At 41.0% G+C, this 13664-nt stretch overlaps 1 protein-coding gene across 6 annotated transcripts in view; it reads right to left on the bottom strand.

The window, feature by feature from the left end:
• UBE2F (ubiquitin conjugating enzyme E2 F (putative)) overlaps window positions 1–13664 on the bottom strand; it is an 84990-nt gene that overhangs the window by 13107 nt on the left and 58219 nt on the right. The window contains exon 10 of one of the 6 annotated variants that reach the window (XM_065069153.1): window positions 10111–10226. The exons of 4 other annotated variants lie outside the window; for them this stretch is intronic. In XM_065069153.1, the coding sequence (XP_064925225.1) occupies window positions 10111–10226 (116 nt within the window). Of the gene's footprint in view, window positions 1–6291; window positions 6391–10110; window positions 10227–13664 lie in introns of all 6 variants that reach the window. One more of the 6 variants, XM_065069155.1, reaches the window with a different exon arrangement.

Here is a 13664-nt window from a genome sequence, read left to right as displayed (position 1 = left end):
CACCCAGGGCTCCTTGCCACCAGCTGAGGGAAAGGCAAAACACGTAGCCTGCTCCGAGCTGTATGTGCCCACGCGGACCCAACACCCCACCTGGAGTGCGTCCTGGCTGAGCTTGCATGGGAGACTCGCAGACCATCCTCTCTTTGCTGCTGCTGCTGATTTTTGTGACAGTTATGGGAACTGGATATGAAGACTCTGCTGCTCTGTCAAATTTGATGGAAGTTGATGTGTGTGTTCAAAAGCTACGGGGACTAAGAGGGAGGCTGGGATGAGGGAAGGGGACTGCATATGCCTAGTTCTTTTACAAAAAAAAAAAAAGACTTAAGAAGCAACGTAATTGCTAAGGGTTCACTTCAGTGGAGCTCCAAGACAAACAGATTAAGTATGGACTAGACAAATGGACACTGAGTTGGACTGAACCAGCTGAACTGCTGAGCTCAGAGAGTAGTGATCAGTGGCAAGAAGTCTTAGTGGAGTACTCACTGGGTCCAATACTGCTTAACTTCTTCATTAATGACCTGGATTAAGAAGCAGAGTTTGCTGATATAAAACTGGAGGACTGGCTGATACACCAGATAGGTGTGCTGCCAACCAGAAGGCCTTTGACAGGCCACAGAATTGCATAGAGAGAAACTTCATGAAGTTCAACAAGGTGAAATGCAAAGTCCTGCCTGGGAACACCACCACCCACCAGTACATGTTGGGGGCCGGCTGGTTAGCAAGCAGCTTTGCAGAGAAAGACCTTGGGGTCCTGGTGGTCACCAAGCTGACCATTAACGCCCAAAGATGACCCCTAGCATCCTGAGCTGTACTATGAAGAAGCAGCAGGTGAGGAGGGAGGTGATCCTCTCACTCCACACAGGCCTGATGAGACACATCTGGAGTGCTGTCCCAGTTCTAGGCTCCCCAGGACTGGAGAGAGAGAGAGAGGGACTTACTGGACTGAGTCTAGCAAAGGGCCACAAAGATGATTAATGAATTGGGGCATCTGTCACACGAGGAGAGATTAGAGCGACTGACCGGGACTGTTCAGCTTCGAGACGAGAAGACTTGAGGGGACCTCAATGGATTTAAAATACCAGATGGGAAGGTGTGAAGAAGAGAGCCAGACTCTTCTCAGTGGTGCACAGGGACAGGGTGAGAGGCACTGGGAACAAACTGAAATACATAACATTTCTTTTAAACATTAAAAAAAGGTTTTTTTATGGTAAGGGTGGTTGAACATGGGAACAGGATGCGCAGAGAAGTTGTGGAGTCTCCGTCCTTGGAAATACTCAAAATCTGACTGGACGGGATTCTGGGCAAGCTGTTACAACCAACTCCAGCATGGGCACGGGGGCTGGACTAGACAGTCTTGCGAGGTCCCTGCAAATCTCAGCAGCTCTCACCCGTGAAACACCTTCTGAAAATGTCTCAAGGACAAAGTGCTGGAAAACCTGTCATTACAGAACAGCCTTTCTAATATAATTCAGAATCACTGTTTACTTGGTTACACTCGGCGTAAACAAGAAAGAACAAATAAACGTTTCTATCAAGACCTTAAAATTGCAGTTACATTAAAAACACAAACTTCACGTAACCTGCCAGCTGCCTAGTGAACCTTTCCAGTGTCTCCTTACTCAGTTTCATCATTATCCATCATTTTATATTTCTTCAAATTATTCTGCTGCTGTTACAAGAACATTAGACTGACAGACTCCAAAATAATATCCAACTTTTATCAGAGAAGTGAAAGGACAGAAAACAGAAATCCTTCAAAAACGACAGTGGCACTGAGGTTGACACATCTATCCATACCAGAGTGATCCACCAAATACAGGAGCATTTTGTTAAAAGTGTAATTTTTAGTCTTGAGGAACAGAGGAAGAAAGTGTCTGGCTTGTCAACTCAGTAATTCCTTTACTCTCAGATCCACAGACACTCTTTTGTTCTGCACCTAATTACTATTATCTCATATTCCAATACATTCAAGACCAGATTGTTTAGTTTACAATAGATGGATGGATTCCCTTCCTTCCCCTATCCAATTACAGTTTTACAGTTTAGAAAACTCTAATGAAAAAATTACTTTAAACCTGAAATGCCCTGCAATTCTGTATCTCTCCCCACTCACAATAATTTACATTAATCACATTGAATTGATTGCTTCTAATGATCAAGGCAAGGCAAAATCATTCCTTTCCTTTTCACCTATTTTAGTAGCTGTCTGTACTGTATTGCCTTGTTCAGAAAATTATCCTCCTGATAGCTGCCTTTACTTTTATTTTTATAAAGATGGCCACCAACTATAATCCCACAGAAGAATTTCCTTTCAGCACAGGAATTATAGCTGGGACTACCTATAGAATATAGTAATTCATTATGGATAAATAACCGGTCATCGTAAGGATGAGCGAATGCTGTGGAGCCACTGCCAAGCCATTAAGAGCAACTCCCTTCCCAGCAGCACGTTCTCTACTCTGTTTATTGCAAACATGGGCTGATCGCGGGGCTGAAGTTTGTAAGATGTAAGAAAGAAAAGCGCTAGGACAAAGGTCTCAGCTGTGATTGCAGTCAGTGCAGAGCTGATTTAAACCACAGTCCAATCTCTGTTCTGAAAACCAGAAAAAGGATTTATTTTGCAGGCAGATAAAAGAAGTAGAATGTCAAGCTTAGACTACAAAATTGGCTGCTTCTTCCTTTGTGCATTTTGGCTTTTCTACGTAACGGGAACCTTTAGCACCTACAAGTAAAAAGGGCAGCATAGCAGAGAAAAGTGCTCTGTCATTACTCCTTCAAAACCGAACTTGTCAGAACAGAGAAAAAATAGGTGAGAAAGGTTGTCTGTGTAGGAACATTACAGCAAGACTCAGACACACTTGAGTCAAAATCAAGGAAAGCATAAGAAACAGAATGCTATTAATATTTAAATGCCAGGTTATTAATCCAGGACTAAGAGGATCCAAATGAATGCCCAGACCCCCACAGCTTTATTGTCCTACCCGGGGTGAATCATTTCCCTCCTTGCATCACTGTGCTCCCATCAGGAAAGCAGCAAAACCCACGATGAGCTCTCCTTTGGTGCGCTTTGTTTCCACCGATAAAATGCCCTAAATAGGATCCAGGCATTCGATCTCAAATGTAACAGTGACTTACGGTGAACTGAGAATGCCCCAGTATCTATGGCCACTTTTGCTCCCCAGGCAGTGAGAGGAGGTAACCGCGTCCTCTGACCACGATAACGTGTCCTCAGCTGGATGATCAAACTCAATTCACAGACATCAGATCCTATTCTATTCACACAAAAATAAGTGTTAAACATATCTACATGTGCTACTGTAAACCAAAATTAACCAGCTTCACGATACTTGAATCTATTTCTTCAGTTTATTATTAATGATATCAAAATGTAACCACCTACAACTACTACTAACCGTTTTAAGAAAAATCAAGACAAGGTGAAAAGCTCAGCCTGACTGCAGCCAGTGGAGAAAAAATTTTAAAAACTGCTGTGGTCAAACATTAATTTTAATTCCTGATGAAGCAAATAAGACTCTTAAACCAAAGGATTATCTGTGCTGCTGTCTGTTAAATCTTTCAGGGTTATCTACCTATCTAAGCTTTGCAGACAGACATCTGTGAATTTTCAGACAATATAAAATAAGCAGAATATTCAAAATACGTCCAAAACCTGGTCTACCGCTTCTTCCTCCTATTAAATGTAATTCCTATTTATTTTTCAAGAGGGATTTCAGCTCATGGGTTCATATGGTCAATGCTACTGAAAAATCAAAAGCAGCTGTTGTTTCCTACAGCAAGCATTTTAAGTACTTTGGAAGCTATAAAGGACTTATTTTTAGGCGAGTGATGTGCTAATGCCCCAGCAGTGCTTCTCTGCAGTAATGCAAGAAACCCAGCTACCTACAGCAATTGTTAAGTATCTTGTCCCGATAGATCTCACTGCTGGTGAGCATGTTCTTCATCAAGTTCTTTAGGCCGTGAGCACCATTAAAAGCTGTTTCTGTTGTCACAGCCAAATAAAACACTGTAAAAACAACTGCCCAGTCCTTCAGGAGAAATAGCTGTAGTCTAAGCACAAAATTAGAGTGCCTGACCATAAGGTGACACAGAGGAGAGTACCACCTAATCAGAGAAGCAGTCATGTAACAACCAGCATCCTTACAATATCCTCAATATCCTCAGATGAGAAAATCCAGTGGGATGCTTGATTAAAAGGGTCTGGATAGACATGGCTGTTAAATTGTTCCTATGAAACTCATGCAAAGTCTCTCTTTTTTTTTTTTCCAGTTGTAAAAATCACTACAAAATCTGATGAAACTAATGTCAAAATTAACAATTGCTGACTCCAATGGACAGGGCTGGCCACACGACTGCAAATGTATAGGAACAGTGACTATGGTCAACCCAGACACTCAATAAAAGGCCATGAGCACAAAAGTAGTAACTTAGTTGAATATATCACATGGAAAGTAATTTGCAGATTACATGGTAAAGGTTTTGTTATTGAAGTAAGGGTCTTTCCAGACACCAGAAAAAAAAATATTCCGGCTTTATAGATTTTGTTACTGAATATTCACACTACTGACAAGGTAGGCAGTGCACGATGACAAGCTGCAGTTTTCAGTTGGTTTCCTCTTAAGTCTGCCAGCACAGGACTGGAATCCATAGAAAAGACCCACTCCCTGACAACACTTCATTTGGCAGCTGTAACCAACCCACGTTGCTCCACTCTGCCAAAATGAACACAAGGCTAAACAAGGTAATATTTGAAGCCAGCACCGGCACAGTGCTGGAAAGAGACTCTAAAAAAAAATGGTTTATTGCTGATCTGCCACTTTCCTATGCTATGTGCAACAGGTCATTGAATTAAATTTCAGACTATTTTGACAAATATTGTGCACTATCCTCCCTTGACTGATGTGTATGCAAACTCGGTTTCATAGCTAAAACCACAACAAGACATTATCCCTTCATGCTGTGTCAAGTGAGCCATCAGCCACCATGCTCAGAATCACTGACAGAGGCTCATGCTGTGCATGTGAAAGAGTGCAGGTAAGAAATCTCTGTCTTTAATCAAGAAACAGCCAGCACCATCAGGTACTCTAGACAAGGTGGAAGAGGCTTCTTGATTCCATTTTCTAATGTGTTCATACCAAAATTCTCCTGTGTTGCTTCTGCATGACAGGTGTGGCTGCATCTGTCACACTTCCAGTTGTTTTAGAGCAGGAAGCTACTCTGTCTCAATAAACTACAAAATAAATGGGATCAAGGCAGAAATTCAAGCAAGCAGCGCAGAGCTGTCAGTCATGAATTTGAGGTTACTGACAAGCACGCAGCAGGAAACAGGCTGGTAACGTGACATGCCAGATCTCATCATTCTCTGCACAATTAGCAAAATACCAGGCTACCTACATCACCTTGGAGCTGGATATTATATTACATCCTTCCAGTAACAGCAAAGTTACATTTTGTTTTTATCTCCATTCATTTATGCAAGATTACATTAGGGTATGTTAACCCAGCATGTCACTAACAGCTTGTGATCCCTCTCCAAACTGCGATCAGCCTTTGTTCTTGCATAGAGGAGAAAGGAATGAGCGGCACATAATCTGTATTCACACTTCATTCCACCCCTGGGTCCTGCAGGAATAGTTAATACATTTTCATGTGCCATGCTGAAACGGAGAAAGGACAGTTGGCTTATGCTATTTCGTGGAACAGCTGCTACAAGATCAATGCAAAAGTAAAGGCTCATCCTGAAAAACTCTGAACGTTCACAAGGCTTTTTTAATTGAAGGAGAAACTGAGGACACTGACACTTAGCACATTTAGATGCACAGTGTAACTTACTCATGTTAGCCAAACAAGCAGCAAGTGTCAGACTCTGATCCTTCTGTCCTGCCAATAATTGATAAAGATGCTTTCCCAATATTCTGAAGAGGCTGTTAAATAATGCTGTGATCCTCTACATTCTCCATTCAGTTGTCTTGATAGATGAAAGCAGGGGTTTATTATTGAAACACTTTCAGCTTTCTGTTTGTTATACCATTATGTTACCAGCCAGGATTTAGGGAACAAACTTTGAAAATGAGATGAGAGTGCCCACTTTTTAACCCCTTAAAATAATTCAGTAAAACTTCAAAGCATCTGATGAATGTTTTCAGGACAGAGCCTGGCACTCAGCTAAATGAAACACAAGACACATCTTGGAAGACAGACCCTAAAGGATCCTGACTTGCACAGGTAAGCTTGTAAAGCTGGAGGGAGGGAGAACCACAAAATTGTACTGACCTTTTAAGTCGCCATTTATGTCCCACAAGTAGGGAAAAGCCTGTGCAGTACTGGAGGAGGCAGCAGCTGTGGACTCACAGAGCGGACAGAGCCCTCCACCTGCAAACACGTGTGCTAGTGCTGATTTCCAGATTGGACACAGGATCATTGCAAATGATTTCTTCTAAACATGAGTACCCCAACAGATGTTTCCACAACACATGGTGGGTTTCACTTGGACCGTGTATGCGGGAAATATTACTTACTGAAAAAACAGTGGGTGCAACACAGGAGAGCTACCAAGAAGCATGATTGCCTCTTTACCCAAGCTGCAAACTCAAACCTTCTGGCCTTAATCAAAAGCATTTCCACCCAACAGAACTGTCACAGTTATTACAATGAAGTGTAAAAGGTAATTAAGTGAGAAGGCTGTTTGGTAAAATCTGGCAGAAGGAGTGAAGAGCCTCTCACATCAAAGAGAAAGCAGAGCCACGATGTTGAGTTCCATCTAGTGCTTCCCTGTGGCAACTTTTCCAGTTGCTGTGGTGGGAAGAGCACGGCCAGCCCTGGGGAAGCTGTGACACGGAGGAGCGGCTCTTCTCCTCCCTGTGACTTCAAACCTCAGGGAAGCACGACAAAGAAAAACCAGTCAGACTCCAGTACACGATCTTCAGTAACCAGTAAAGGTTTTCCCTCTGTACTGCGTAATGTGGCAATGCAAGTCACTTTTGCACGCTCCATCCCTGCTCCCCAGCACATCCCTTTCAGAGAACTGGGCAGGGTGCGGGTGAGAACGCAGCACAATGGCCACACACACGGTTACTCCGCTTGCACCAGCTCAAACGCGATAAAACACATTTTAAAGACAACCCGAAAGGATCTTCAAGTAAATGCATTCAAAATGATTTCTCTGTTCAAAGGCTAATTTTCCAGCTGTCTCGAGCCATCACTAAACTTCAAGCATCTGCACTGAAAACAGAATGATCCAAATTCCTCCAATCTCATTAGCTTTGTTTGCCCACAAAATTTCATAGGGATGTGCTTGAGAAACTGCAAAAGTTTAACAAAGTGTATGGCTGCGATGGGAAACTATTAGCAAGTTTGACACAGAGAACTGGGATAAAAATAACGCATTAGTGAATTAAATCAACGTTAGTTTTTAAACAATTCCTTGGAGAAGGCATTAGAAAACACAGTTTGCCAGTAAAAACCTTTGGCGTGCATGGCCCCGACCCAATACAATAAAGAAACAAGCATTCAGATGGAAACAGGATATAAACTGGGGTAATACAGAGCTGGTATGTGACTTCTGACCTACCCATATGCTTTTGACTACTTTGCAAAATAAAACCATTTTAGCTGTTTTCAGTTTCTTTAAGGAACACGGCTATTTCACATAATTCATAATTATCTGGAAAATAAAATGCTCATTTAGAGCTATTTCTAGTACTTTTTACTGCAAGTAATATCTCCTCTGAAAGCTACTGTGACAAGATGCAGCATCTGTGGACCACAAAATGTCATTTATAATATTTTATATAGTGTAAATGTTTTATACTGAAATGTCTTTTACAGAATCTTGGATAATTTTGGTGAGCACTATCCAAACAAACTGGTTTGCACCCAAATTCTCCAACAGTCACTACAGATCAGTGGATCAGTATCTCTAATTTTCAGATATATTTACTTCAAGATATTTAACTGCTAACAATTATATCTAGCAAGCAGAAAACCCAGTGAAGAGTATCCAAAGGAAAGGTTTTGCTGCCAGCCAGACACAAACACTTAACTCAAAGCTGGAAGAAATGTTCTTGCATTTTCCATTTATGAAGAGGTGAGCCAACCTAAAAGCTTCAAGCAAGAAAATTTAATGCACTAACTGACGCACTCCCTACTATGGTCACACCACCTCTGCTCTTGGGTTCTGCAGCCCAAACCTCAAAGAACTAAATCACTCTTCTGAACAGCAGGAATCACTGCAGGAGCTGAGCAACCTAAGTACTCAACACCTGTGATATAAAAATGATAACAAAAAAGGGCAGATATGACAGAGAAACAGACAAGTTACTATAAGATCAGTTAAATTAATACCTTTAAGCCAGAAGACCTAAGGAAGAAATACAGGTAATGAAATTTTTTTCCAAATTTCCAATTTTATTTTTTTGTGTTACTGTTTGTCTGCTTAGATGACCCAACACACCTGCGATATGCTAACATTTATATCATGTTTTTCATTCAGGTGCATCAAATAACATTTCAAACAGACTAATCTTCTGACATGTGAAATTATATTAATAGCAGAAAACTAACTTCAAAGTGGCCAATGATAAGAGACCAAGAGGAATCCAAACTTTAAGACGCTATTTCGTTTCAAGTGCATTTCTTCAGCTACACAGAAAAACGGATTTTCAAGGTAGACTTAAATCTAAATGTAATGATGCCCTTGTTATGTATAAGCACAGAAATAAAAAGCCAGGAGGATAAAAGTACAGCTGGCCATGGCAGTATTTGGAAGAGTCTTTAGAAGGATCAAATCTGAAACGATACACAGGCAGCGAGCTCTGGGACTTTTTAACTGTCTGAAGGCATTATCAGTCTGAGGATAAAATTACTCTAAACTTCAGCAGAGATGAAAGATCCCAAGCCTGCCAGCTTCTGTATTTAGCACCCCGCAGGGCAGCTCGGAAAGGAAAGCACAGGGCTCCTGCTCTGCGTGGCAGATTGGCTTATAGTGTTTGATAAAACCTGAGGTGAGACAGAAGAACAGTGACCCCTTTCCACTTTGACAACATGCTTCGCAAGCCAGACTTAGTAGTTTCTCATGTTAAAAAAATCCCCGACCAATCAACTGAAAAAAAAAAACCAAACCACAACCAAAAAACCCATCAAGGATGAAATCACACTTGGTAAAAGTCAAGTTTTACAATTTCAAGTTGTTGCTGGTTCTTGGTGGCTCCAGAATGAAAGAGGCTATGCTGGGCAATGACAGTTTTTGATGCAGAGGGACAATTTTGGGGAAAATTCAGCTCATTTCCAAATGGATGCCTAAAGATCTTCTCCAGACCTATCTGTATTTGTTTCTTACTTATGATCATTATTTACAGGCAGACCTCTTGCTGACAACTTTCTCCTTCAATGACTTACCCATTTTCAGAAGATATAAGCACTGACGTTTTGTCAGTTAATTCTGGTTCTTGCCCAGTTGCCCAAAGAAGGGTTTGAGAAATTAAGATTATTCTATGAAAATCCTAAACTGTTTGCTATTTAAGGACTCAAAAAAAACTGCATACAATTATGAAAGGTTACAAAAGTTCTTCAGTGAAATATGTACTCAGCAACTGTTCCTAATTATTAATGGAATTTCTAATGGAATTAGATTAGTGCTCTCACTTGTAAAGACAAGAAAACAGTCCTCAAGTAATTCAAGGAAAATGTTCATCCCAGAAGACTCATTAGAACAACCTCCAAAGACTGCAAGCAATTGAGAGGAGAGACTTTTCTTTAAGCTCAGTTTCCTAAGGAACCAAAGCTATGTGCAGCAATTAAAATCCTAAAAGGAAACCTTAGGAGGCTGCTTCATATTGCATAACACCATGTACATGAGTACATTATAAATCCATCTCCAGAGAAACAATCCTGAAATAAAAAACTTATTTTCTTCAGTACCAAGACAAGCCTTTAATTAAAAAAAGAAAAAAAAAGCAAAGCCAAGAAGTAATGTATTTTCTTGTGTAAAAAAAAAATAAAAGAAAAAAGATTCAACAGCTGTCCCAGCAGCATGCAGGTGACACAAGGAAAAGCCTCTTTCCCTCTTCCCCAATAGATTCTGAGCTCACCTACCACTGGTGCGAGCACTGACTGTGGTGATTTATTTGAGGGTGCGGTTCATGAAAACACAGCATTATCCCAGGAGAAATGAGGCTGGCACATCCTTGATATCTTCTGGAGAATTTTTGCTAGCGTGCAAAAATGTGTAGTGAGGAATCAGTATGACATGATTTGAGCAGGACTAGAAACTTCAACTGTAAGGATGATCTATTAAAAACTAAAGATCATAAGAACTACAAAGACTAGAGCCATAAGCACATCATGAATTATCCACAATAATGTTTAACTGCACTATGTTACATACAAATTTCAACTCTCCTGAACTTTCCCCTTAATATTCTTACAAATGTATAATGCTCCTCCCTCAGAATAAAAGCATAATGTCTATAAATACCATCATAACAGTGCATAAAGCTACCTGAAGACAGATGGACTAGAAATATAGTCAGTAACAACCAGAGCTGCTAGAATTTGGCAGCTGTAGTTAAAACCCATGCTTTCTAAAACCTGGGCCAAAGCCAAACTCCCCACACAGCCACCAAACCTATGCAAAATGATTCATCATTATAAAAACAACAGCTACAAGCTTTGCTACTGATCTATCCACAGAAAAGGCAGAAAACCAGTTAAAACTCCCTTTACTGACAGCAGCAGAAGACAGGCAGGGGAAAATAACCACAAGAAGACCCTTTGTACATAGAGTTGTTGTGCTGCTTGTTCTTTAAAACCGGGCAGACAACTGGGAAATAGAACGGCGCAGGTGGAGACGGGGATGGTCGGCACCCAGGGTGCGAGTGCCCATTGGAAGCGGCACGATGACCCCTCCACATCCAGCAGCAACTGGGGCTTCCAGCAACAATTACATCGAGTCTGACAACGGCCCTCATTCCTCTGGCTGGACAGGCAAAGAGAGGGACACAAAGTGTGGCATTCGTCATCTTTAGATGTAATTGCCAGTTACCTGGGGGCAGTGAAAAGATGTGGCACTCCTACTGTTAAGTGCATTCCTGTCCTCTATAATTGGAAACAGATTATGCTTTCCGAGGAATATTCAAATAAAATCAGGGTTTGCTTAATTAAGTAAAAAAAAAGTGTTTAAGATGGATGCGAACGTGCACCTATTCTGATTACATTTCTCAGCAATGGCACTTCAGAACCACTGGTAAAAGTCCCATGAAAAAAGACACGTTAGATTTGACAAGGGGGCCAAAAAATACTCCTTGCAGAGAGCTGTCTTACCTGTCTTACCCTTACACAGTGACACAGCAGGAAGCACTTCCATGCACTGAATACTGACAGATGAGTTTCACTGAGAAGATGGAAAGATCATGCAGGAAAATAACACAGGGTGATAATGTTCCTCAGCTTCTCCTATTAAAACAACTGAAGAGCGCATGGATGAACAAGTAAATGAGTGTTTGCTAATCTGCAGGATGACAAAAATTGCTTTTGTCTTTTAAACTGCACCAAATACAACAGAAGAATACAATTAAAATAGGACATAGCATCAGCATTCTTGATATGTCAGGCCTAGGTGAGGAAAAAAGCTAAGGAATATTTGGAAACACGTTTCTACTTTAAGCCACACAGACAATGTAATGAATTTTCTTGTTGTGTACTGCACATACGGCTTTGAAATGTTTGTTGGCAAAGGCAACTGCTACTAGGAAATAGAAGGCTTTGAAGGAACCCAGCGAATTGCAATGTCCTGAAGTAGGATCTCAAAACAACTGTGACAGATGTACATATGGAAAGTATTTTCTAGATTTCAGCTGACAAATAGCAGACACAGTGCCCATAGCACCTCTGGCCAAGGAATACACAATTCCCAAACTACTAAGCTGATTTGGTCTTATATTACCAAGGTATATCCCTGTTCTTTCAGTACTCAGCCTACCTCGCTGTCACAGAAAGCAAATCAGCAGAGCTCCATTTTTTCACTGTACAAAGCAGCAAATCCTACAATTTTTAGCATAGAATAATTTTGAGTGAGTAGTCATTAAAACTTAACCACTTGCTCATTGCTTAGGAATCAATGGTCTTTATTTGTTTGACAATTAATGGCCCTGGCCATGTCCATAATTACTGACAGGCTGACTTCTCCACTAAATCCAAAGCAGACCCAACTAATTAACTAGTAAGCAGCTCTTCAACTTCAACAAGAAAACTGACGCTACCAAACTGATGAGATTGTATCTGTGTGAGAAGACTGAATGTTGGGAAACACCATGCTTAGTTTACATAGCGACATCAATCATCTTTTTATTCTAATTTATTGAGCTCTAAACTAAGAGAGGATGGTTGCTTATCTTCCAGTGATCATGACCCAAATACAGTGAAATATGGGCACCAGAAGTATTCTAAAAAGTAATACTACAAAAATGAATAATGCAAATTTCCCCTAAGCTGGAAACAATTATGAGTTAAATGAAGGCAGAGGGGAAAAAAAGGGGAAAAAAAAAAGAGTGAATGGAAACTACAACTTTATCTGAATGCTGAAAGACACAATCAACAAGCTTGCAAGAAGGTTTGAGTTTAAAAACTAGTTGAGTGTGGAAATTGGTAGCAGGTCTACAGAAATCCAGTCACTAAAGTGGGTGTAATCAAGGCACTGGTGGTCAAATCCACCCCTCAGAGGAGCGTGCATGGGCTGCAGAGGGGCTGACAGCAACCTCCGGAGGCTCAGCACGGCCAAAGAGGGAACAGAGCTTGTTGGTGGAGAGGACAAGGCTTTAGGGGGACCTAAAAGCAGCCGCCCAGTACTGACAAGGAGGTTACCGAGGGGACAGAGCCTCCTTGGAGGTGGGTGACAAGAGAAGGCGAGACTGAGCTCAGAAGCTGAAAGGGGGGATGTCTGACTGTACATATGGAAAAGATTACCATGTGGGTAACTACGCTTTGGAGCATCCAACATCTCTTGACGACCATCGTAAGATAAACTGGTAACTGGCAAAACTGAAGCCTTACAAAATTGATGGCAATGATGAGGAAATCACTTGAACAGTACCATTTAGTGCAGACAAATAGAAGGGTCCTCTTTCTGAAACAACAATTAAAGTCACACAAGGTGGCAGACAGCATCCTCTGTCACCGAAAAGGCCTTTTGATGAAAATAACTGACCACACCACCAGTCTCTAGGTCACATCTGCACTTGATGAGAAGGTAGTTTTTGGATAAGTGGAAGTCTAGCAAATCTGAATATTGAGATAATCTCTTTGTCTAGCGTTTGTGAAAATGGATGCTGATGACTACCCAAATTTGTTGTAGAGCCTTTTTCTAAAAAGTTACTGACATCTTGCGAAGTGTGTGGGGAAGAACTGTAGAATTACTAAAGCTGCATAAACAATCATATGTACTTAAAAAATAATTCATGTAAAAGTAACTTGATAATCACTGGCTGAGGGAAGCTGGAAGGAAAGAAGTTCAGTAACTGACAGCTTCTTCCTCCAGATGAAGGAGGCCCCTGAGGGCTGGAAGCTGAAGCTGCTCTAGCTCAGATGTCAGATAAGACAGTTTTTTAAAGCAATTAATTGAACAACTTCAGCTCCAAATTTTGTATCATTTT

This window comes from Columba livia, chromosome 7 (genome assembly GCF_036013475.1).
Source record: "Columba livia isolate bColLiv1 breed racing homer chromosome 7, bColLiv1.pat.W.v2, whole genome shotgun sequence".
Taxonomy (NCBI): Eukaryota; Metazoa; Chordata; class Aves; order Columbiformes; family Columbidae; genus Columba; species Columba livia.
Note: the sequence above shows the minus strand (reverse complement) of the source record. Positions and strands in the feature narration are given on the sequence as shown.